The 26,433-nt window shown below is 35.7% G+C and overlaps 4 protein-coding genes across 10 annotated transcripts; 2 read left to right on the top strand and 2 right to left on the bottom strand.

Moving 5' to 3' along the window:
• The first annotated feature begins 388 nt into the window (after positions 1–388).
• LOC142529942 (uncharacterized) lies at positions 389–2,587 on the top strand. Of its 6 annotated transcripts, XR_012815996.1 has the most exons (3): positions 389–558; positions 879–948; positions 1,503–2,587. XR_012815996.1 is itself a non-coding variant. In XM_075635665.1 (2 exons), exons 1-2 carry the CDS (start codon positions 980–982, stop codon positions 2,261–2,263), a joined length of 780 nt encoding a protein of 259 aa, XP_075491780.1. In that variant the 5' UTR covers positions 965–979; the 3' UTR covers positions 2,264–2,587. The 6 variants fall into 6 exon arrangements, 1 of the variants encoding a protein (XP_075491780.1); XR_012815993.1 differs by lacking the exon at positions 879–948; XR_012815997.1 differs by lacking the exon at positions 879–948 and having other exon boundaries at positions 1,445–2,587.
• Positions 2,588–3,794: 1,207 nt separating this feature from the next.
• LOC142528641 (ubiquitin C-terminal hydrolase 13-like) lies at positions 3,795–9,797 on the bottom strand. Its single transcript, XM_075633725.1, has 17 exons — positions 9,146–9,797; positions 8,139–8,216; positions 7,942–8,030; positions 7,752–7,860; positions 7,541–7,609; positions 7,314–7,424; positions 7,014–7,069; positions 6,721–6,898; positions 6,452–6,553; positions 6,290–6,361; positions 6,135–6,200; positions 5,723–5,788; positions 5,304–5,390; positions 5,012–5,128; positions 4,817–4,891; positions 4,610–4,696; positions 3,795–4,337 (listed from the first exon to the last, which is right to left on the bottom strand). The coding sequence occupies exons 1-17, from the start codon at positions 9,158–9,160 to the stop codon at positions 4,296–4,298; spliced, it is 1,419 nt and encodes a 472-aa protein (XP_075489840.1). The 5' UTR covers positions 9,161–9,797; the 3' UTR covers positions 3,795–4,295.
• A 769-nt stretch (positions 9,798–10,566) lies between these two features.
• LOC142528642 (uncharacterized) lies at positions 10,567–12,158 on the top strand. The gene is made up of 2 exons (XM_075633726.1): positions 10,567–10,600; positions 11,106–12,158. The coding sequence occupies exons 1-2, from the start codon at positions 10,582–10,584 to the stop codon at positions 11,864–11,866; spliced, it is 780 nt and encodes a 259-aa protein (XP_075489841.1). The 5' UTR covers positions 10,567–10,581; the 3' UTR covers positions 11,867–12,158.
• Positions 12,159–13,348: 1,190 nt separating this feature from the next.
• LOC142528640 (ubiquitin C-terminal hydrolase 12-like) lies at positions 13,349–26,416 on the bottom strand. 2 transcript variants are annotated; one of them, XM_075633723.1, is made up of 32 exons: positions 26,235–26,416; positions 25,776–25,863; positions 25,380–25,527; positions 25,016–25,173; positions 24,438–24,703; positions 24,109–24,327; positions 23,902–24,010; positions 23,707–23,822; positions 23,092–23,190; positions 22,018–22,127; positions 21,218–21,292; positions 20,901–20,979; positions 20,677–20,814; positions 20,502–20,582; positions 20,302–20,421; positions 19,390–19,512; positions 17,696–17,773; positions 17,499–17,587; positions 17,309–17,417; positions 17,098–17,166; positions 16,871–16,981; positions 16,571–16,626; positions 16,278–16,455; positions 16,009–16,110; positions 15,847–15,918; positions 15,692–15,757; positions 15,280–15,345; positions 14,859–14,945; positions 14,567–14,683; positions 14,372–14,446; positions 14,165–14,251; positions 13,349–13,892 (listed from the first exon to the last, which is right to left on the bottom strand). In XM_075633723.1, the coding sequence occupies exons 1-32, from the start codon at positions 26,262–26,264 to the stop codon at positions 13,851–13,853; spliced, it is 3,363 nt and encodes a 1,120-aa protein (XP_075489838.1). In that variant the 5' UTR covers positions 26,265–26,416; the 3' UTR covers positions 13,349–13,850. The 2 variants fall into 2 exon arrangements, with proteins under 2 accessions (XP_075489838.1, XP_075489839.1); XM_075633724.1 differs by having other exon boundaries at positions 25,776–25,860.
• Between the last annotated feature and the right edge of the window lie 17 nt (positions 26,417–26,433).

Raw genomic sequence — 26,433 nt, 5'->3', positions numbered from 1 at the left:
TTAAATTTGTAAAATGAAAAATCAAATTTAAATTTTTCTGAGTTTTTTGCAAAAAAAATTACTAAATTGTAAGTGTCATTGGGAAAATATATATTTTAGGGATTGAAAAAAATTATCATCACACTAATTTATCTTTGTTAGACTCGAATTAATATATAGTATATAAGATTTATGACAAGTGATTGTTGTTTAAGAAAATCAATTTTGGGGTGTAAAGTAATATTCTTTCCATGTGAAGTAATAATTTTTCATGGATGACTCAAATAAAAGATTCGTCTCACAAAATATGACTCGCCTCACACAAATTTTTGCCTAATAATAAAATACGTAAATCATCAGTAAAAAACGTCTTTCAAAATAACAAACAAAAACAAAAGGACCCGACCCATCTTGTTCCTTGAACTTGACTCTACGATTTGATTGAAGTCAAATAGCCTGCTGATATAAATATGGGTCAACCCGTAACCACGCAGAAACCGTGAAGAAATCAAACCTCACAACCGACCCGAATCACGAGGGTTTCCATTTTGTTCGATAATCCTGGACGAAAATAATCAGGTTTTATTTGTGTATATTAACAAAATCATGAGTTTTGTGGAATGAAATGTTTGGGTTGCTTGTTAATTGTGATAGTATTGTTGTACAGTTGGAAACTTGATCGATATTTATTGGAGTTTCCGAGCATGACCAGCTCCATCATTTGTGATGCTCTTCTCTTGATTTGAATTTTCCTGTGTTGGTACGAGATGCGATCAGATTGTGAACCAAATTTTCTTGCTCTGATTTTCATTTTATTTATGTTGTTGAGATTGGAGTCTCAGATGAATGTAAGTCAAAGAAATTCCATTTTTTGCCCCCATTCCACTGTTGGAAAGCAGGTTGGAACGTGATTCTACAATAATTTTGGCTTAACGGGCGGTCGAACATGATTAAATAAGAGGCTACGTGGTTTCGCTGTTTCCTCTTCGATGTAGATTTGATGTCTGCAGTACTGAATTGTATAGTTTTTGAGTGACTTTGTGTTTATATTCAGTCCGGTCCCCAGAATTTATGGTTGGTTTTGAACTTTTGATGTAGACTGTATTTGGTATCATTTCTCGTTTGATGCTGTTAGAACTGTTGTTTTGTTTATGGTCTATGATGTTTTTGTGAAAGAAAACATGTACTTTCTTTTTTTTTAAACCCTTACAGATTGAATGTATGACTTAAACTTGTTTTATATGTAGTTTTCATGAGCAAATTATTTCTTAACATTGCACATACATTACATTTTACATCGGCTACACGAGCTACGGTGGTCACTACGCTCACCACTTAACACAAACAAACCTATAAAGCCTTTATTACTAGTCGACTTGAATACTTTCAGTTGTGATTTCTTATTCTCCAAGTGACTTGAATATTTTCAGTTATGATTTCTTACAAGTGACTTGAATACTTTCAGTTATGATTTCTTATTCTCCAAGTGGAAATTGTTTCCTGACGTGATTCAATGTATGCAGGTCCAGAACAAATGGTGAAGCCAAAACAAAGACATGTTCCCTTTGGTGTTGGCAAGAATAAGAAAATCCAAGGTGTCTCTGAAGTTGATCCACTTGATCACGGTGATTGGACACTGGTCAAGAAACAGCGAGTCACAATTATAATCCCAGCATTACCTATTAAGATGCAGTCCACGTTTCCTATTGCAGGGGAGGGTCAGCTACAAGAAATTCCCAGAAAAACAAATTCCCAGTCACAATGCCCATCATTGACCCCTTCCCCGAAACAATTAGTTCACCAAACTGAGAAATCCATTACATTATCACCCAAGCATACCACTCCATCTACAGAAACAGTTCATCCTCCTGAACCCACTTTAACACCCCAAAAGCCACCAACTCCATCACAGAGAATTTCCTTAGACGATTCACCACTTTATAGGTTTGGAGAAGACTCAAATATTGGACTTTGTACTGCCACAAAAGTGAGCAAAGGCTTCATGATGTATGATTTAAGTAGAGTGTTACAGAATCAAAGGATGAGAGCATCATATCTCGGGAAAAAACTGAAAAAGGCTGGAGGATTGGAAAATTGGCTAGTTTCCCTTGGGCTCGGCAGATTTATTAATATTTTTCATGGGAGATGTGTTGGAAAATTTCATCTGGCAAAACTTAACATGAAAAAGCTTAAAGATATGGGTGCAGATGCTGTTGGCCCACGGAGAAAGCTGTTGCATGCCATTGAATGCCTTTGCGAACCACACTGTTTCCTGCAGGCATGAATTTGGAATCTTCTCGTGTTTCTACAAGCCTCCGTATGACTCAAGTAACACTTCATCGTGGGACAAATAGAGTTGGCTTTCTGCCATCACCTTGTCAGCTATCTTTCGGGAAAGTCCAGTACGCTTTCACGACTTCACTACCAGCTGCGATTTGGGATTGCCGCTGTTAAATTGCAGCTATTATCGTGCCTTGACATCCCATTCAAAATGTTGTTTTAAACGCATGGCATGGTTTATGGTTTGGGATTCTAGCTCCCGCAGTGCGTTTGGTGAGATTGTAATGAAGTACTTTTCTAAGCTGTGATATGGACCTTATATTCCATATTGAGTGCATGGGCTGGTTTAACCACTTTTGGTCGAACCCAACATCTTTAGTTTGTAAATCACCCAACCCAAGCTCGCAAAGGTGAAAAACGAGGGAAGGTACTTCTTCTTTTCAACAAATTAAACAACAAGTTGCGTGATGTAAAAAGTTCGTGACCATCTTGGCAAAATACAATATATTCAAGTTATTGTTATGCGTAGTTTCTGCTGCCCCAAATATTTGAATTGAACCAGAGTTTGGATTGGTCTTATTGCTTCGTATGGTTCTATGCCTCTTTCTCCTATAGATATTTAACGTGGACGAAAAGATATATCATGTATGTTTGATATAATATATTTTTGGGGTCCCTCTCTTCATACATAACAAATTAAGAAATCGAAATAGGAGAGACGAAAATGTAATGGGGACAAGAATTATAACTTGATGATGAAGCTGATGTACCAATTTTTTGTCGTGATTTTCCTCTTAATGAATGCTTGGAATTCAAAGTGACAAAAAGAGATTAAGACCACCGCGTTTAAGGGATCTGCACGTAGAGTCGTGGACTATTTTCTAGTTTTGTAAAAGGAAAACGAAAAAGAAAAAAATAAGAGCTGTACAAAATACGCGCCAGGTAGGGGTCGAGAACCTACGACTTTCTGCTTAGGAATTAGACGCTCTATCCACTGAGCTACAGGCGCATGCATTTGGTATTTAACTATATGTATATATATATATTAATATAATATTAAAAGATTTTGTGTAATTCTTACATAAAAAGTCTATTTTACATAAAAAGTCTACTGCCTTGCTAATAATCAATTATATCTCTTTTGTTCTGCTTCAAAATTACATCTATATGACCGTACAAATCAATAAAATGTTTGTTCGAGTCGTTTATATTAATTCCAGTGTTGATACATATATATATGTATATAGCCCGTGAGAAATAATAAATGAAAGGGCATTTCATCTGTGTATCCTTCATTAACCATTTTGCATATCTTAGCAGACAAACTATAAGCAAAAATTTCTCTAGTCCATTTTTTTTAAGGGTATAATGGTATTAAAGCATGCTTGTTAGTTGTGTTCTACAAAATATCATGAATGATTAACTGTCTTAATGGTATCAAAAGGCCACTCTGAAGAAATATCTTATCAGTCTCACCAGGGAAAGTGGATATATATCTATCTATTACATAAATATGAGATCGTGCAGAGAAATACTAAGCATTAAAGGGTCTACTTTTTATATTCTCTCATTTGCAAGATTAACCGTCTCTTGTACATCATATAATGTCCCCTATAAAACATGAAATACAATCAAAACAAAAAGATATGAAACTCGAACAAAAGAAAAAGCGCTAAACGGAGGGAGGCCTAACTATAGCAACTATACAACCCCATCAATCAAAATCTAAGAATAAGTAAAATAACTTACAAAGGAAAGTACTTCAACCAATGATAAAATTGGAAGATAGAGAAGCAGAATAATATCTACCCACCACCAAAAAATCAAAGTACATCTAAAGATCCAAAGCCCTTCATCCAATTCAAGTTGTGAGACAAGATAATACTGAAAACAACCCTTGATCCCTAGGAGATGAGAAGAAAGAACGATCATCAAGCATCTTTATGCTTGTTTCCTCCTTTGAATATCCACACTTCAAGATTTTCACCTTCTTGTTTTGATATCAAAGTAAGCATATTTTCAGGTGCATTTCCCACTTAATTGTATATTTTCACAGGTTTCTCAAATGTATGGCGGTTCTGTGATGGTCACAAGGGTAAAATATGATATAAGGTTCGGACCATAATCTGGGTAATATAAACAGTTTAACAATATCATACGGGAAAACTGAGAATTCAGTTCAAAACTTAAAGATAATTCAGAATGAACATATGAAGTTCCTCTATAGTTTTGTTTATAGCCTTGCATCATAATCATAATTAAATAAAAGGTAAGCGACAACCATATAAAACCTATCAGCTATATCAATCATATAAAATCTATCACCTATATAGCAGTCGGACGCAATTACCTGGCTTGCAGCATAAGTCCTTTTAGGAGAAGTGTCTGAGTGCTCTAACCCTAGGTACTGCTCCCAAGCGCCATAAATGTCTCTTCTCTGGAAGAGAGAAAAACGAAAGTTATTTGTTTTGATTTATCATCTAGGAAAAAGTAAAATAATTCACTAACAAAAAAAATACTGAAAATCAAGCAACAAAGACCCGGATAGGAAAATTACCTGAAAACGACTGGATACAATGTCAGAATCCTCGAGATATTCTGGGCGTCCAAGGGACAAAAATGCAAACTTCCACTGAAGGAAGAAATCCCATGATCAAAAATAGTATTTTAGCAAAACCAAGGGAGCTCATTCTCGAGAAAAAAAAAAAGGGAACAAATATCTCTGAAGTTCAAATGTAAAAATACGGCATACCTTAGAAAACTCCTCATCTGGAACCTGCAACCTCTTTTGAATTCGCACTTTAACATTTTCTAATGTTTCACCTTCGTGGATGACAAGAAAGAATGGTTCCCCAAAATTTGTGACTTGCTGTTCCATATAATGCAAACAAGTAATTAAATAGTTGCACAGTTCATTATCTACATCCATGCATAAGATTGAATATTAGCATCACTCAAGATCATTATTGTCAGATAACGACGATTATGTATAGAAACAACCAAACAGCATTATATGGCAATTACTGCAGGATCTGCTTTAGTACCACTTGATTCTGCGCACTCTCCTTTGTAATATGGTAAACATGGATCAGCCGGTCATTGGCCCCGAGGTTCTTCTCTTCTTCTGGAATCTGAAAGAGAACAAAATTTATAAATTACAAACCATATAAACAAACAAAAAACACTATGTCAATCTTTTCGCCATAGCAGCAAAAAAAAAATGCAAATAAGATAAGTGATCTCCAAACAACACATGATGGAAGGTTTTTCAAAATCGCTGTGCTTGTGTATTCCTACACATCATCAGACATTGCTTATAATTCATCTGCTAAATAATATTGAATAAACTCATCTTTAATGTTGCAGGCTAAGCTTCAACTTTGAAAGTTAAAAATAGGATTCACAGCCGTGCAGGCTATTGTGCAAAAACAAAGTAGTTAAAGATCTTGAGAAGTGAATTTACCTCCTCAGCACGCAATGTCCAGTACTGGTCATTTATATTCTCAATTTTCTCACTGACAGGAAAGATCTGCAAAATTAAGAAAGCAGAACCCGGAATAGATTAGAAGGATACAGAAATTCAGAAGATAATAAAATCAATGCGACATTAAAATTCCAGAAAATTAGCGACTGGAATATCTATTCAAGCCAATGCAAATCAAGGAGAATTTTCTAAACAGAATTTCAGGAACCATGCAAGGGTCAGATCGTTTGTAAAAAATTTCGTTAAAATCTAAGATATTCATTAAAAACTATCCTGACTAGTGTATCATAAAGATACACAATTTTGTCTAAACTAGTCGCTGCAAACAGCACAAAAGCAAACAATTGACAATATATCCAGAAAAGAAACAATATCAGGGTAGATGAATTACCTTGTAAATCTTGTGATAAAAAACTTCAAGCAACCTGAGTTCAGCACTAGGATGAGACAATTCTACCTATGATTGGGTGCATAAGATGTGAGATCCCATCAATATTATGCTGCTACAAAAACAAAATTATGCAAAGGCAATGGTTGACAGGTTACCTTTGTTTTAATCTCGTTGAGGACATCTCCAACAGTGCTTTGTTTTGGCAATCTAATATTGAGAATTAAAGCCTGAAAAGACAATGTAGTAAAGTTTAATGAATTTATAAAACTTAAGCAGACAAATGACATTATCAGTAAGTAGCACAGCAATAGTAGCACCTCATCCTTTGTTGCGTGATGGAAGGCAACTTTCAGAGTTTTCAGACATTGCAATTCTGGAAGAGGGATGTCCAGCACTTCATAATAGAGTGTATCAGAGATCTATCACGAGAAATAAAATACCATCAATCCATTAACAATAACACAGACACCCAGTCTAAGTGTCTAACTGGTCTCAGCATCCCCAACACCACCACCCCCCTTCAAAAAAATAAAACAAAGAAACATAACAAAATACAAGTGGGCAAAACAGTTTACGGCTGAGCTACCTGATTGTAGTGAACCAGCATGTCTAACAAATGGTCCACTGATCTATATTTGATAGGATTAGGCTTTGGTTGCTGAGAGTAGCAATTATGAGGAGTAAGCCGAATTTTAGATGGGTCATCCAAGCCAAGGCGCTTGGCCACCCTTTCCACAACATCATCATACGAGTGATTCTTTGCTCTGTCGATTTAATCCAAACATGATAAAAATTCTTTCTGAAACTTTCAAGGAATAAATCAAAATGTTACTCTTATTTTGTTATCAACTGTTAATACAATGGTACAAAAAAACTTACAAATCCAGGGAAAAATCATCTTCCTTGGGTCTCTCCAAAGCTCGAAAATGCACAACCTGTAGAAGGGCAAATATATAATGAAATTAGTTCGAGCAAAAAGTAACTACAGATTGAAGAAGAAATACTTCTTTCAGAAAGGGAAGGGGACAGGAAGTAGCTTTTCAGCCATGCAACTAGGAAAAATCATTATAACGAAGAACTCCATAGCACAGAACAGAGAAAATTCAAATCACAGAAATTGTGCCACCTCATGTGTTGCAATCAAATATTAAATTTTCATCTAAAATGTACAAAATTGACCTGGCGATTCTTCACATATTCCAAAAATAATGGAACTTCAGGAAATCTGATGTTCTCTTGAACTTCGGACAGAGGTCGTTTTTGGAAGCAAATGATGTCCCCATCTTCAATCTAGGGAGGAGAGATGGAGGAAGAACGAGTAACAAAATAACAGCCATAACAACAATAAAATTTTTAAAAAAGAACCCAATTGAATAAAAAAACTACTAACGTACAACATAAAATACCTGACTAAACCGAAATGAAGCTCTTTTATCGAGGCGTTCACACATAACAGATGGCTCATATTTAATTTCCTAGAGAAATTGCAACCCACGACATTAGTTATGCAAGTATAATTCAATGCTCTTAAATGGCAAAAGGCAAAAACATATGATCAACAGCACAGATTAAATAGAGTAAGTCCAAACTGAGACTGTAAAATAGCGCCAGAAATACCTCAAAGATTTCTATCTCTACATCAGGAGCGAATCCAGCCAACACATTTAGTTTTGTTAGGATCTCAATTGGTTTGCTGTAGCTTTTCACAAAAAGTCTCCCGACATATCTGAAAATTGCAAAAATCAACTTGACTCGGTACTTTTAATTAAACGAACATTACAAACAATATATACATTCAGATAGATACCGAAGCTCTTCTTTTTCAGGGTCATAAAGTTTGAAGAACAGCAGTATGTCATCCTTCAGTTTTTCAGGTGGAGGAACAGGATGTAAACCCTGTAATTCATTAACATAAATGCAGGTAAAATAGGAACAATGAATATCCTTCAACGTTCAATTCAAATGCCAGCGATCAGGTCATATAAAATGTGGTAAAGAAGATACCAATCCATCCTCTATTTCCAAAAACAACTTCAACTCTGCATTGTGGGCCTTATTGGAAACTTCCCTCAATGCTCCAACCTGTACAACATATAATTGACAAAAGGCTGAATAAAATTTTAGAGAATTAACAAAAGGAAATAAAGTAGAATTCAGTATCTTATAAAGTGCTTTGTCTCACGGAAATAGATGAAGCATGGCAAAATGGAATGTAAATGAGTAATCAAAACCATCTCCGACATGTATCTCATATCAATGCAATCATGGTATCCATATGGATACGAGGAATAGTTGAACAAGAAGCAAGGGCATCAAAATCAAAAGGCTGAAACAAAAATTTTCGATGCGTTCACATGTGCATTAATGCTAGTCATGCCATGAGATATATTAAGGTGGCATCATTTGATCAATTAGGGTAAGAAACAGGGAGAAATATTGGTTGCATCTTTGAATACACAGAAGGCAATGAAAATAGAACATTAGATCATTGAAGAAATATAATTGTGGAAAGAAAGGGTAATTAGTGGATTAAGAGACAGCCAAAAGCATAAAGAGAATAATTTATGTCCTTCCATCAGACTAAACTCTAAAGGAATATTGTTTGGACATCTAGCACACAATTCAAGGTAAGCATTTTATAGGTAATTCAGCCGTTTGTGATTATAAATATTCATAGGGGTGGATAGTTTGGTTTTGAAATTTAGGTATCAGTTAGTTTGATGCCTTTACACAGCAGCACCCCCACCCCATGCCACCGACATATGAAAATTGATAGGCTTCTGAATCGGCAAAAGGAAAAAATCTGAAAGGAATTCTCAATTTATGATATCCAAGACAACTCACCCCCTTTAGCCAAATATATACAACGAGAAATTAAAAGTTGCGAAGGAGCTTAACCCAATCATTATGAGCAGAAAAATAATCAAACCACTACTAACGCTCCTTATTAAATTGTATGCTAATGATCTCAGTAGGCATTTCAAACCAAGGAGTTTCATCACAAATCAAACGCTTTTCTTTAGCATAGATGCCGAAGAAGCAGGTGCTGATAATTTTTCGTTTCCCGTAAGGATCAACCATTAACCCAGGCCTCACTGTCAAGTGTCAACTGATACAGCACTATAATGGTTCACCTTACATGAATGATAATTAGGAAAGATAATATTGGCAAGCCAAAATTCAATAACTTTAATGGAGCTTATTCATGGGGGTCAGATTTTGGTTTGTTCTGGTAGTTGCTCAGAAACATCCAACATCAGTGGTTGGATATTTAGACCACTCACCATGCACAAGGAGAAAACCACAGCCACTAAAGTTTGAATCTGCCTCTAAAATTTCACTGAAGAAGTTTTTTGAATTAAAAGCCCATACAAGGCTCATGCTATCCACACCTAATAACAGATTTCCAAGACAAAATTTGGGACTATAACTACGAACATATAATTTCTGAGCAAAGATCGCACATTGGACTGATCCATTTACCTCCACTCAAATTGGAGCCCACACATTTTACAATCATTCTTACCCATTAATTACTGGTAAAGTGCATTATTTGTGCTTGATCATATCATACACATAACTCACAATTTAAAATCCTGAATTCACTCAATATGTTAGCACACTATGAATTCTCAAAAAGGATTTTTTCTGTGATTGTATTAAGAGGTAAATGGAAATTAAATTGTATTGTTATTTACAGTTTGTGCCTCCTCCTGTGGCGTCAATGGCCTGTTTGGGCGGTAAGTATGGTTTTGTCTTTTGGCCCAAATCCAAAAACGCTGGAATTGAACTGGTATACCAAATTCTTTAGCAACCTCCTCCTTCAAATTAACATCAGATCATTAGCATTGCACCAGAACGTGAAAGAAATATGACATATGCTTTAGCTTGTTCTATTAAACAAATATAAAAATAAAAGCAAGAAGTATTAAAAAAACGATTAAAATAAAATTATTGAAGCCTTATAAGTAAACCCAAAAGGTTGAGAAATGAATCTGCAAAATTCCTCAAAGAAGTTACACTCTCAATCTCTACTAGCTAGTTGTGTTTAGCTTTGACAAGGAGTGTCAAGAACAAACATGTCGAAACACATTTAAAATTACTGTATAATGGCATGACATGTCGAGATGCATTTAAAATTACTGTATAATGGCATGAACATTCTAGCATGATGTTTTCTTTTTCCATATTTTCATTAGATTTAGAGAATTAGCATCCCACAACAAATTGTGTGTGTAACCCTGTGTCCTAAAATGCGGTGAAATTCTCCTTCGCTCAACTGAACTCCACAGATCTCGGTTGAATTCATTAATATTTTTTGCCCCCATTCCACTGTTGGAAAGCAGGTTGGAACGTGATTCTACAATAATTTTGGCTTAACGGGCGGTCGAACATGATTAAATAAGAGGCTACGTGGTTTCGCTGTTTCCTCTTCGATGTAGATTTGATGTCTGCAGTACTGAATTGTATAGTTTTTGAGTGACTTTGTGTTTATATTCAGTCCGGTCCCCAGAATTTATGGTTGGTTTTGAACTTTTGATGTAGACTGTATTTGGTATCATTTCTCGTTTGATGCTGTTAGAACTGTTGTTTTGTTTATGGTCTATGATGTTTTTGTGAAAGAAAACATGTACTTTCTTTTTTTTTTAAACCCTTACAGATTGAATGTATGACTTAAACTTGTTTTATATGTAGTTTTCATGAGCAAATTATTTCTTAACATTGCACATACATTACATTTTACATCGGCTACACGAGCTACGGTGGTCACTACGCTCACCACTTAACACAAACAAACCTATAAAGCCTTTATTACTAGTCGACTTGAATACTTTCGGTTGTGATTTCTTATTCTCCAAGTGACTTGAATATTTTCAGTTATGATTTCTTACAAGTGACTTGAATACTTTCAGTTATGATTTCTTATTCTCCAAGTGGAAATTGTTTCCTGACGTGATTCAATGTATGCAGGTCCAGAACAAATGGTGAAGCCAAAACAAAGACATGTTCCCTTTGGTGTTGGCAAGAATAAGAAAATCCAAGGTGTCTCTGAAGTTGATCCACTTGATCACGGTGATTGGACACTGGTCAAGAAACAGCGAGTCACAATTATAATCCCAGCATTACCTATTAAGATGCAGTCCACGTTTCCTATTGCAGGGGAGGGTCAGCTACAAGAAATTCCCAGAAAAACAAATTCCCAGTCACAATGCCCATCATTGACCCCTTCCCCGAAACAATTAGTTCACCAAACTGAGAAATCCATTACATTATCACCCAAGCATACCACTCCATCTACAGAAACAGTTCATCCTCCTGAACCCACTTTAACACCCCAAAAGCCACCAACTCCATCACAGAGAATTTCCTTAGACGATTCACCACTTTATAGGTTTGGAGAAGACTCAAATATTGGACTTTGTACTGCCACAAAAGTGAGCAAAGGCTTCATGATGTATGATTTAAGTAGAGTGTTACAGAATCAAAGGATGAGAGCATCATATCTCGGGAAAAAACTGAAAAAGGCTGGAGGATTGGAAAATTGGCTAGTTTCCCTTGGGCTCGGCAGATTTATTAATATTTTTCATGGGAGATGTGTTGGAAAATTTCATCTGGCAAAACTTAACATGAAAAAGCTTAAAGATATGGGTGCAGATGCTGTTGGCCCACGGAGAAAGCTGTTGCATGCCATTGAATGCCTTTGCGAACCACACTGTTTCCTGCAGGCATGAATTTGGAATCTTCTCGTGTTTCTACAAGCCTCCGTATGACTCAAGTAACACTTCATCGTGGGACAAATAGAGTTGGCTTTCTGCCATCACCTTGTCAGCTATCTTTCGGGAAAGTCCAGTACGCTTTCACGACTTCACTACCAGCTGCGATTTGGGATTGCCGCTGTTAAATTGCAGCTATTATCGTGCCTTGACATCCCATTCAAAATGTTGTTTTAAACGCATGGCATGGTTTATGGTTTGGGATTCTAGCTCCCGCAGTGCGTTTGGTGAGGTTGTAATGAAGTACTTTTCTAAGCTGTGATATGGACCTTATATTCCATATTGAGTGCATGGGCTGGTTTAACCACTTTTGGTGAGGTTGTAATGAAGGTACTTCTTCATTTCAACAAATTAAACAACAAGTTGCGTGATGTAAAAAGTTCGTGACCATCTTGGCAAAATACAATATATTCAAGTTATTGTTATGCGTAGTTTCTGCTGCCCCAAATATTTGAATTGAACCAGAGTTTGGATTGGTCTTATTGCTTCGTATGGTTCTATGCCTCTTTCTCCTATAGATATTTAACGTGGACGAAAAGATATATCATGTATGTTTGATATAATATATTTTTGGGGTCCCTCTCTTCATACATAACAAATTAAGAAATCGAAGTAGGAGAGACGAAAATGTAATGGGGCAAGAATTATAACTTGATGATGAAGCTGATGATGTACCAATTTTTTGTCGTGATTTTCCTCTTAATGAATGCTTGGAATTCAAAGTGACAAAAAGAGATTAAGACCACCGCGTTTAAGGGATCTGCACGTAGAGTCGTGGACTATTTTCTAGTTTTGTAAAAGGAAAACGAAAAAGAAAAAAATAAGAGCTGTACAAAATACGCGCCAGGTAGGGGTCGAGAACCTACGACTTTCTGCTTAGGAATTAGACGCTCTATCCACTGAGCTACAGGCGCATGCATTTGGTATTTAACTATATGTATATATATATATTAATATAATATTAAAAGATTTTGTGTAATTCTTACATAAAAAGTCTATTTTACATAAAAAGTCTACTGCCTTGCTAATAATCAATTATATCTCTTTTGTTCTGCTTCAAAATTACATCTATATGACCGTACAAATCAATAAAATGTTTGTTCGAGTCGTTTATATTAATTCCAGTGTTGATACATATATATATGTATATAGCCCGTGAGAAATAATAAATGAAAGGGCATTTCATCTGTGTATCCTTCATTAACCATTTTGCATATCTTAGCAGACAAACTATAAGCAAAAATTTCTCTAGTCCATTTTTTTTAAGGGTATAATGGTATTAAAGCATGCTTGTTAGTTGTGTTCTACAAAATATCATGAATGATTAACTGTCTTAATGGTATCAAAAGGCCACTCTGAAGAAATATCTTATCAGTCTCACCAGGGAAAGTGGATATATATCTATCTATTACATAAATATGAGATCGCGCAGAGAAATACTAAGCATTAAAGGGTCTACTTTTTATATTCTCTCATTTGCAAGATTAACCGTCTCTTGTACATTCATATAATGTCCCCTATAAAACATGAAATACAATCAAAACAAAAAGATATGAAACTCGAACAAAAGAAAAAGCGCTAAATGGAGGGAGGCCTAACTATAGCAACTATACAACCCCATCAATCAAAATCTAAGAATAAGTAAAATAACTTACAAAGGAAAGTACTTCAACCAATGATAAAATTGGAAGATAGAGAAGCAGAATAATATCTACCCACCACCAAAAAATCAAAGTACATCTAAAGATCCAAAGCCCTTCATCCAATTCAAGTTGTGAGACAAGATAATACTGAAAACAACCCTTGATCCCTAGGAGATGAGAAGAAAGAACGATCATCAAGCATCTTTATGCTTGTTTCCTCCTTTGAATATCCACACTTCAAGATTTTCACCTTCTTGTTTTGATATCAAAGTAAGCATATTTTCAGGTGCATTTCCCACTTAATTGTATATTTTCACAGGTTTCTCAAATGTATGGCGGTTCTGTGATGGTCACAAGGGTAAAATATGATATAAGGTTCGGACCATAATCTGGGTAATATAAACAGTTTAACAATATCATACGGGAAAACTGAGAATTCAGTTCAAAACTTAAAGATAATTCAGAATGAACATATGAAGTTCCTCTATAGTTTTGTTTATAGCCTTGCATCATAATCATAATTAAATAAAAGGTAAGCGACAACCATATAAAACCTATCAGCTATATCAATCATATAAAATCTATCACCTATATAGCAGTCGGACGCAATTACCTGGCTTGCAGCATAAGTCCTTTTAGGAGAAGTGTCTGAGTGCTCTAACCCTAGGTACTGCTCCCAAGCGCCATAAATGTCTCTTCTCTGGAAGAGAGAAAAACGAAAGTTATTTGTTTTGATTTATCATCTAGGAAAAAGTAAAATAATTCACTAACAAAAAAAATACTGAAAATCAAGCAACAAAGACCTGGATAGGAAAATTACCTGAAAACGACTGGATACAATGTCAGAATCCTCGAGATATTCTGGGCGTCCAAGGGACAAAAATGCAAACTTCCACTGAAGGAAGAAATCCCATGATCAAAAATAGTATTTTAGCAAAACCAAGGGAGCTCATTCTCGAGAAAAAAAAAAAGGGAACAAATATCTCTGAAGTTCAAATGTAAAAATACGGCATACCTTAGAAAACTCCTCATCTGGAACCTGCAACCTCTTTTGAATTCGCACTTTAACATTTTCTAATGTTTCACCTTCGTGGATGACAAGAAAGAATGGTTCCCCAAAATTTGTGACTTGCTGTTCCATATAATGCAAACAAGTAATTAAATAGTTGCACAGTTCATTATCTACATCCATGCATAAGATTGAATATTAGCATCACTCAAGATCATTATTGTCAGATAACGACGATTATGTATAGAAACAACCAAACAGCATTATATGGCAATTACTGCAGGATCTGCTTTAGTACCACTTGATTCTGCGCACTCTCCTTTGTAATATGGTAAACATGGATCAGCCGGTCATTGGCCCCGAGGTTCTTCTCTTCTTCTGGAATCTGAAAGAGAACAAAATTTATAAATTACAAACCATATAAACAAACAAAAAACACTATGTCAATCTTTTCGCCATAGCAGCAAAAAAAAAAAATGCAAATAAGATAAGTGATCTCCAAACAACACATGATGGAAGGTTTTTCAAAATCGCTGTGCTTGTGTATTCCTACACATCATCAGACATTGCTTATAATTCATCTGCTAAATAATATTGAATAAACTCATCTTTAATGTTGCAGGCTAAGCTTCAACTTTGAAAGTTAAAAATAGGATTCACAGCCGTGCAGGCTATTGTGCAAAAACAAAGTAGTTAAAGATCTTGAGAAGTGAATTTACCTCCTCAGCACGCAATGTCCAGTACTGGTCATTTATATTCTCAATTTTCTCACTGACAGGAAAGATCTGCAAAATTAAGAAAGCAGAACCCGGAATAGATTAGAAGGATACAGAAATTCAGAAGATAATAAAATCAATGCGACATTAAAATTCCAGAAAATTAGCGACTGGAATATCTATTCAAGCCAATGCAAATCAAGGAGAATTTTCTAAACAGAATTTCAGGAACCATGCAAGGGTCAGATCGTTTGTAAAAAATTTCGTTAAAATCTAAGATATTCATTAAAAACTATCCTGACTAGTGTATCATAAAGATACACAATTTTGTCTAAACTAGTCGCTGCAAACAGCACAAAAGCAAACAATTGACAATATATCCAGAAAAGAAACAATATCAGGGTAGATGAATTACCTTGTAAATCTTGTGATAAAAAACTTCAAGCAACCTGAGTTCAGCACTAGGATGAGACAATTCTACCTATGATTGGGTGCATAAGATGTGAGATCCCATCAATATTATGCTGCTACAAAAACAAAATTATGCAAAGGCAATGGTTGACAGGTTACCTTTGTTTTAATCTCGTTGAGGACATCTCCAACAGTGCTTTGTTTTGGCAATCTAATATTGAGAATTAAAGCCTGAAAAGACAATGTAGTAAAGTTTAATGAATTTATAAAACTTAAGCAGACAAATGACATTATCAGTAAGTAGCACAGCAATAGTAGCACCTCATCCTTTGTTGCGTGATGGAAGGCAACTTTCAGAGTTTTCAGACATTGCAATTCTGGAAGAGGGATGTCCAGCACTTCATAATAGAGTGTATCAGAGATCTATCACGAGAAATAAAATACCATCAATCCATTAACAATAACACAGACACCCAGTCTAAGTGTCTAACTGGTCTCAGCATCCCCAACACCACCACCCCCCTTCAAAAAAATAAAACAAAGAAACATAACAAAATACAAGTGGGCAAAACAGTTTACGGCTGAGCTACCTGATTGTAGTGAACCAGCATGTCTAACAAATGGTCCACTGATCTATATTTGATAGGATTAGGCTTTGGTTGCTGAGAGTAGCAATTATGAGGAGTAAGCCGAATTTTAGATGGGTCATCCAAGCCAAGGCGCTTGGCCACCCTTTCCACAACATCATCATACGAGTGATTCTTTGCTCTGTCGATTTAATCCAAACATGATAAAAATTCTTTCTGAAACTTTCAAGGAATAAATCAAAATGTTACTCTTATTTTGTTATCAACTGTTAATACAATGGTACAAAAAAACTTACAAATCCAGGGAAAAATCATCTTCCTTGGGTCTCTCCAAAGCTCGAAAATGCACAACCTGTAGAAGGGCAAATATATAATGAAATTAGTTCGAGCAAAAAGTAACTACAGATTGAAGAAGAAATACTTCTTTCAGAAAGGGAAGGGGACAGGAAGTAGCTTTTCAGCCATGCAACTAGGAAAAATCATTATAACGAAGAACTCCATAGCACAGAACAGAGAAAATTCAAATCACAGAAATTGTGCCACCTCATGTGTTGCAATCAAATATTAAATTTTCATCTAAAATGTACAAAATTGACCTGGCGATTCTTCACATATTCCAAAAATAATGGAACTTCAGGAAATCTGATGTTCTCTTGAACTTCGGACAGAGGTCGTTTTTGGAAGCAAATGATGTCCCCATCTTCAATCTAGGGAGGAGAGATGGAGGAAGAACGAGTAACAAAATAACAGCCATAACAACAATAAAATTTTTAAAAAAGAACCCAATTGAATAAAAAAACTACTAACGTACAACATAAAATACCTGACTAAACCGAAATGAAGCTCTTTTATCGAGGCGTTCACACATAACAGATGGCTCATATTTAATTTCCTAGAGAAATTGCAACCCACGACATTAGTTATGCAAGTATAATTCAATGCTCTTAAATGGCAAAAGGCAAAAACATATGATCAACAGCACAGATTAAATAGAGTAAGTCCAAACTGAGACTGTAAAATAGCGCCAGAAATACCTCAAAGATTTCTATCTCTACATCAGGAGCGAATCCAGCCAACACATTTAGTTTTGTTAGGATCTCAATTGGTTTGCTGTAGCTTTTCACAAAAAGTCTCCCGACATATCTGAAAATTGCAAAAATCAACTTGACTCGGTACTTTTAATTAAACGAACATTACAAACAATATATACATTCAGATAGATACCGAAGCTCTTCTTTTTCAGGGTCATAAAGTTTGAAGAACAGCAGTATGTCATCCTTCAGTTTTTCAGGTGGAGGAACAGGATGTAAACCCTGTAATTCATTAACATAAATGCAGGTAAAATAGGAACAATGAATATCCTTCAACGTTCAATTCAAATGCCAGCGATCAGGTCATATAAAATGTGGTAAAGAAGATACCAATCCATCCTCTATTTCCAAAAACAACTTCAACTCTGCATTGTGGGCCTTATTGGAAACTTCCCTCAATGCTCCAACCTGTACAACATATAATTGACAAAAGGCTGAATAAAATTTTAGAGAATTAACAAAAGGAAATAAAGTAGAATTCAGTATCTTATAAAGTGCTTTGTCTCACGGAAATAGATGAAGCATGGCAAAATGGAATGTAAATGAGTAATCAAAACCATCTCCGACATGTATCTCATATCAATGCAATCATGGTATCCATATGGATACGAGGAATAGTTGAACAAGAAGCAAGGGCATCAAAATCAAAAGGCTGAAACAAAAATTTTCGATGCGTTCACATGTGCATTAATGCTAGTCATGCCATGAGATATATTAAGGTGGCATCATTTGATCAATTAGGGTAAGAAACAGGGAGAAATATTGGTTGCATCTTTGAATACACAGAAGGCAATGAAAATAGAACATTAGATCATTGAAGAAATATAATTGTGGAAAGAAAGGGTAATTAGTGGATTAAGAGACAGCCAAAAGCATAAAGAGAATAATTTATGTCCTTCCATCAGACTAAACTCTAAAGGAATATTGTTTGGACATCTAGCACACAATTCAAGGTAAGCATTTTATAGGTAATTCAGCCGTTTGTGATTATAAATATTCATAGGGGTGGATAGTTTGGTTTTGAAATTTAGGTATCAGTTAGTTTGATGCCTTTACACAGCAGCACCCCCACCCCATGCCACCGACATATGAAAATTGATAGGCTTCTGAATCGGCAAAAGGAAAAAATCTGAAAGGAATTCTCAATTTATGATATCCAAGACAACTCACCCCCTTTAGCCAAATATATACAACGAGAAATTAAAAGTTGCGAAGGAGCTTAACCCAATCATTATGAGCAGAAAAATAATCAAACCACTACTAACGCTCCTTATTAAATTGTATGCTAATGATCTCAGTAGGCATTTCAAACCAAGGAGTTTCATCACAAATCAAACGCTTTTCTTTAGCATAGATGCCGAAGAAGCAGGTGCTGATAATTTTTCGTTTCCCGTAAGGATCAACCATTAACCCAGGCCTCACTGTCAAGTGTCAACTGATACAGCACTATAATGGTTCACCTTACATGAATGATAATTAGGAAAGATAATATTGGCAAGCCAAAATTCAATAACTTTAATGGAGCTTATTCATGGGGGTCAGATTTTGGTTTGTTCTGGTAGTTGCTCAGAAACATCCAACATCAGTGGTTGGATATTTAGACCACTCACCATGCACAAGGAGAAAACCACAGCCACTAAAGTTTGAATCTGCCTCTAAAATTTCACTGAAGAAGTTTTTTGAATTAAAAGCCCATACAAGGCTCATGCTATCCACACCTAATAACAGATTTCCAAGACAAAATTTGGGACTATAACTACGAACATATAATTTCTGAGCAAAGATCGCACATTGGACTGATCCATTTACCTCCACTCAAATTGGAGCCCACACATTTTACAATCATTCTTACCCATTAATTACTGGTAAAGTGCATTATTTGTGCTTGATCATATCATACACATAACTCACAATTTAAAATCCTGAATTCACTCAATATGTTAGCACACTATGAATTCTCAAAAAGGATTTTTTCTGTGATTGTATTAAGAGGTAAATGGAAATTAAATTGTATTGTTATTTACAGTTTGTGCCTCCTCCTGTGGCGTCAATGGCCTGTTTGGGCGGTAAGTATGGTTTTGTCTTTTGGCCCAAATCCAAAAACGCTGGAATTGAACTGGTATACCAAATTCTTTAGCAACCTCCTCCTTCAAATTAACATCAGATCATTAGCATTGCACCAGAACGTGAAAGAAATATGACATATGCTTTAGCTTGTTCTATTAAACAAATATAAAAATAAAAGCAAGAAGTATTAAAAAAACGATTAAAATAAAATTATTGAAGCCTTATAAGTAAACCCAAAAGGTTGAGAAATGAATCTGCAAAATTCCTCAAAGAAGTTACACTCTCAATCTCTACTAGCTAGTTGTGTTTAGCTTTGACAAGGAGTGTCAAGAACAAACATGTCGAAACACATTTAAAATTACTGTATAATGGCATGACATGTCGAGATGCATTTAAAATTACTGTATAATGGCATGAACATTCTAGCATGATGTTTTCTTTTTCCATATTTTCATTAGATTTAGAGAATTAGCATCCCACAACAAATTGTGTGTGTAACCCTGTGTCCTAAAATGCGGTGAAATTCTCCTTCGCTCAACTGAACTCCACAGATCTCGGTTGAATTCATTAATATTTCCATTCCGTCAATCAAGGTTATCTTTGAATTCAAATCATGAAGGTACTAACACTAATCATTTACCTCACCTCAGTGTTTACAGAAAGTAAGAGTGCAACTATATATGCTAACACTAATTACTATATATATATAGTTAATAATAATTACCATATAGCCCGTCTAAGCTAATACTAAATACTATATAGCCCATCTAAAAGCTTTAATTGCACCCAAACATTCATTTTCTAAAGACCTAAAAGAAATAGATCAAAGTAATAAACTATTTAATATATTGAACATGAGAAAAAGGTACCTTGAAAAGATTAAATGTTAATTGTTTCTGAATTCGAAAGTTGCGGACTTTATCATGATCAACAAGATCGAAAAATATATCTTTTCCAATCTGTTCCTTCAAATCCTCATCACGAGCAACCTGCAAACATGAATAAATAGCTTCAACAACCCATACCTAGAAATGCCACAACCAATTTTACTTTAGAATGAAAATATAACCTTGATGATAGTATAAAGGTGTGCCTGAGCTTTATATCTTCTCTTGTCCTCCTTTTCTTCTTGTTCTTTTTTCAGCCTTATCTGAGGAAAGTATAGTATGGCATGTTTAATGATAAACTTATGCAAAGCGATGATTAGATTGGGACAATTCCATGTTCGCGATAGCAAAAATTACCCTCAAATGTTCAGCAATATCCTTTTCATCCACATCACAAATTATGTTATCGTTGTCACTCACTCGTACATACACCAGCATGTATGCGTTTGAGTACTTTGTAAATTTAAATGGAGTGTTATTGTATCCAGGATTTGTCTGTGGAAACAGGAGGATAAAGTGAAGATAAGCAACACACCAGAAAGGGAAAGCAAGAGGTTGAAATCAAGAGAAAGAAATGCCACCTCTTCTTCACCACCATATTGCTCCTCCAATGCTTTCTTCACATCTTCCTTGGTGACCCTCTCATCATCAAATTTGTACCTGTGAGGAGAATCATCATGCAGTCTCAGTACCTTAACAATTTTATCATACCAAAGAGAGTGTAGTCATCTAGCAACTTAGTAAAGGTGAACCAATGGATGAATTACAAAAATTGCATATATGTTGTGTCCATACAATAAATGAAGATGGGAAAGTAGATGTGTGTGTGTGTGTGTGTGTGTGTGTGTGGGCGCAGGAATGGGTGAGGGGGGAAATTCTTCACAAGCATGTGCAGTACCATTGATCAGAGAGTGTCGGCCTCATGAAAGCATGGTAATGTCCACCATGCACTCCACCACTATGCACCAAAACACTGTTGGGAAGGGGGGAAAATGAGAAGAAAAGGTCAGGCAGGCCAAGTTCAAAATCCAAACAAGTAACGGCCTAATTGTTGTAGCTAATGTCATGGACGACCTTGCCAAGGCCTCACACACAAGAACCAAAATACAGAATTATCATTTTCAAAGATCAGTAATATGACAATTTTATGCCATACCTGAGACAAGTTAATGACTGATCAAATTATGTCATAATAATTTTCACTCTACAAAGATATAATATACAATACTGAAAAGATAAAATATAGTTGAAACGTGTACATAAAGATGCAACACACACCAAGCGATATACTATTTTATAAGGCTGCCACAAAAATTTTATGAGATATGGCCGTTGAATAGAAGAATAAACTATAAATCATTTTACAAGTTCAATTTCCGGCTACCATCTATAACAAAAGGCTAAAATGGACTGGGTAGTAGGAAATGCAGGTCATTAACCAATAACTCCAACTCAAATTCAAGTTGGTGTTGCCAAAAAACAAGAAAAATCTACAGGGAGCAAAGACACACAGAGAGAAACTGAGACATCATGCAATAAAGTTCATTTAAGGAGAAGGCCGACTTTTATTGAGTTTCTAACATGTTCCTCAACCAAATAAGTGGTTGTCATTGATACCCACAAGAAAAGAGAGAGCTAAAAGGTTGAGACATAGATAAAGTTAGTCAGATAGATAATACACAAAGGAGGCACAACAACCTATGAAGCATGTAGAGGTTTCGTATGCTCCTATCTGCTTCTGGAGACAAATACTTTCCGTTATCTCTATCAAGATCAAGTTCCAATGGAAATTCATAGCGGTCATTTATCTGAAACCATGAAGCAATTTTTCCAAAGTTGCATACAAGGAAGCCATTATGAAAAGGAAAAATATAAAATCAAATCAATCCAAAGTTGAGTAATTATATCATCTGTGTAGAGGATATTAAAATAACATCTGTGAGATAGAGAAAGAGATGAACTTCTGACGAAGCTTGTTTCTTGGAGAAAAATATGTCTTGAAAATAATATAGAAAGGAGACAGGAAAACCATATGGTCAAGATACATTCACACAAATCGCATCAACATGACATTGGATAGAGTAAGATTTAGACAGCATCATCGACCACAGGTGCCAAGTATAACAATCATTTGAAATTAACTTGGGAAGCTATAGTGAACACCAGCCACCAGCACAACCAGAAAACTGAGGCTGCAATAGCATTGTAATAAAATACTCAAAAGTAGGGAGGGAGAACCACGAACAGATTCAGCTTAATCCTCCAATAATGATCAGAGAAGGGAAGGAGAATGCTACATAAAATAAATAAAAAATTCTCCAATAAATTCCTATTACAATCCTAAAGTTCGCCAAGAGAACAATCAAGAACAGATACAGACCCACCCAGAAAGGTCATTTGTTTTAATTATTATTATTATTATGAAGACTTACGTGCAAATTATGAAATTTTTTTCCTGATAATCCAGAAGTCTAGGATAAACTTAAAAAGAAAACTATAATTTGCTGTCAACCAGGTTTAAAGAGACCAAGGATCAATTAACGAGTAGAATCAAAGACATAACTACTGAACATGAAGTTAACTTGGTAAGTGACAATTGTTCATCCCTCTTAGATTCATTACGTGGATGAAGCCAATAATTGTAAACATAACATAAGAGGCAAACAAAAGAATACTGTGTGAAGAAAACAAAAGCAACAAATTTCACTCTAAAAAGTACAAACAAACGAAAAATAATCAAACAACGAAACTTCAAAAGTTATAACCACTAACCTTAACCATTGTATCCCTCATGAAATCATACTCAAAACGCTTTAACTGAAGCTGCAGAACTGGAGGAAAATCAATGAAAAGCACCCCCTTCTTCGCATCCTAATGTCCAAAAAAATTATTTCAGCTGATTTCTTAAGAAGAGAACTGATTGTAGAATAAATTATGTACAAAGAACATAGTTAATCAACTTTCACACAAACATAAACAAAAACCTCGAAGAAATGTTCATTAGAGAATCCAAAACCCCAAATAGCAGTTCATTATACTTTTGTAACAGCCATCCATGATTGGAGTCACCAATGAAAAATCACCCTACTGGAAACAATGTTCAAAACAGCATAACAAAAGCTTTTCTCTAAATAAACATAATTCAGAGCCACCCTCTAATTTGGCTACTCTAATTCATAAGCACCAAGTCAACTTTCCAACTCCTCTTTATATAACTTTTGCAAATTTAAATTTCTCAACAAGCCAACAATCAATTCTCCGGGTCTTGATCATGCATGCATTCATGCTTCAGCTCAATACAACCTATTATTCATCCTCATAGTCTTGGACAACAAACCTATAGTAACATTTATGGATTAAATCATTATCCATCAGATCACTACAAACCTGCAAACCATGTTCTTCAGCATGGTACTTGTTATCTCCTTCAAGCCGTTCAACTTCCACATACTTGTCGAAGGAAGCATAAACATCCTTACAGCCTTTTACATCAAGTTGAAGGTCTGCCACAATAACATGTGTATGCAATGATTTTTGTGTCCACTAAAAAGTTAAAGAGCTACTCTAAGAAACAGATTATACCATAAAATGATTCCTTTCGTGTGGATTTGAAGTCTACGTTGATACATTCAATGTAATTCATATGGTGCCCTTCAAACAACTTTTGTATAGTCCCTTCGACAACAGTTCCCTGTTCCAGTAAAACAGCTATATCTACATCATACCTTATATAGATAGTACGTCAGAAAATAAAAAATCTAGAAAGGCGGTCACATCAGATCCACTTACCTTCATCTTGTCTTCAAGCTTTTCGCATAAAACTCGGTTAAGTTCTTGCACATCATGCTGCATGAAGGAATCATGTGTATCCCATCCAAAAGATTTAGTTAATTCTTTGGTTGCCACACTGGTATCATTATATTGTAGCTTATAGAATAAGCTCTGTAAAGCCAAGGGGATGCTCCCTGTGGGGTTGTCATTCTCTGTTGTTGGCATATGGTATACAGCCTGATATGACATCATTCGAGTGAGGCTTATTAATACTCTCCTAATAACAAGCCCATTCATTAAAGAAAATATGAAAATCTTAACTACATAAATGAAAAGTCTATTATTACCTTTCTAAAGTAAGGAATATGATACAAAGTTTGGAGAAGAGAGTTCATGTAACAAGTTGCTCCCTGGTTCTTCAATCCAACGTAGCCTGTCTGCTTCTTTGAGTCATATGACCAGTAATCAATGACCTTACGAACAGCAACATCAGCCTCGATAACACAAGTATCGTTCACAAGGTATCCCTTGTTCGGATCATAAAGCTCACTAAGCGGCATGAAAGATGTGAAACCCCAATCACTCTCCCTTTGATTGAACTGGTGCTGTGTGTCTGTGATACCCACAAACAAGGATTGGTGCAAAACAACCATAATTCAGGCAGAAAATGTTTTGTTCCGGAGGAAAATTTACTGAATATTGATGTTCCATGATATAACAACCGAGCAAATATTTCAAAGAAAAATATCAAGCTTCTAAAATTCATTAAGCGATAGTTGGGCGCCAGAACAGCGACTAACGTCTAGGTGAAGACTAGGAGTCGCTAGTTGGATTCTAGCGTATCAAGAGTACGTGTTTGTACGTTAGTAGACAATACACACTGGCCCACAAAAAGAACGATAAACAGGTCATTCATCATAAATACCTTTTTTCATTGTATATCTGTTATGCACCTGATTAACTACAGCCAGGTTAAATTGTGCATATCTATTCCACCCATACGGCAAGGTTGCTGAGTCAGCAACATCTACATACATCGACAAGTAATCAACATTATTTCCTTTCGGGAAAATAAGCACCCGCCTGCAAAAAAACAACGCGTGCCAAAAGGCAATTAGGATCTTACTGAATGCATAGCAACATAAACATGAAATCTAGTTTTATAGTGCATCGCGACGTAGAAAAATAAAGAATCGTTCTTCAATTAGTTTGGACTAGCAAGATAAATTTCCTTCCAAACACAAGCCAATATAAAAGAAGAGAGATAGTAGCATTCAGCTGTCAAGTACCATTTATATCCCCCAACAACGAAGACGTCGGAATAAAGCTTCTTCACATTCACTCGAGAGAAGTTCTCTATGGTCCACGTGAAGCGAGATGCCAGAGGTTCATCATGTGCCTGGTTTTCCACAGTTTCAGTATTGTCCGCTGGTGCCACTGGGAAAATGAAAGCGCTTAAGATATACATACAACAAAACATCATAAAATTCACTTACTTTGGTACAAACCATATACTGGAATCTGAACAACCCAATAACCACATGCAGCGTGTCAGAATGAACGTCGTAAATAAATCTCACAAAAATAAAAAAAAAAATCCGGAAAGTACTTAAACTTCATAAAAGGAAGCACTGCTAAAAATAAACAGATAGCAAAAACGCAAGCTCTGGTGGAAAAAAGATCACCTTCCATGGGCTGAGGGCCTTCAACCAACGGCTGGGGACCTTCGACCAAATCAGATTGCGGTACCCGCATCTCTTCGTCTTCCTGCTGCTACAGTGTGACGAGAAAAAAAATTAGAATAACACGTCTGATCCAATAACCCAAGCCATTTTCCCAATTTAAAACCTACATAAAAAGATCAAATCAATTGTTGAACATGATAAAATTGAATTCAGTCACTTAAAACCTCCCTTCCCAGTCACTCAAAACCCTAGTCGATCACAACCATTCAGGCCCCATAGACGAACGCGCAATCAAGGACGAAAATTAATTATCCCCCGCAAAAGAAAAAATAATAAATCGAGAGTTCTTATGACAGAACACAGATTGAAAGTTGCATGCAATCACACATAACACAACATTGAAAATTGACAATGGTACTTAATAAGAAAAGGGGGCGAAGAAGAAGAGAGCGGAGTTACATCCAACGGCTGAGGAGTCATCATCGTCATGGCTTAATAGATTGTAGCCGCTCGATCGGTGAATCAGAGAGAAATCAATTATCTTTGAGAGAAGGGGGAGATTGAACGAAGTATGGGAGACTAGGCCTTCAGTGAGTTTTAAGTCTCAGTTCATATGCGAGGGATATATTGGGAAATATGAGATACGGGAAGAGCATTT

This window comes from Primulina tabacum, chromosome 16, assembly GCF_025594145.1.
Source record: "Primulina tabacum isolate GXHZ01 chromosome 16, ASM2559414v2, whole genome shotgun sequence".
Classification (NCBI taxonomy): domain Eukaryota; kingdom Viridiplantae; phylum Streptophyta; class Magnoliopsida; order Lamiales; family Gesneriaceae; genus Primulina; species Primulina tabacum.
This window is presented reverse-complemented; position numbering and strand designations above follow the sequence as displayed.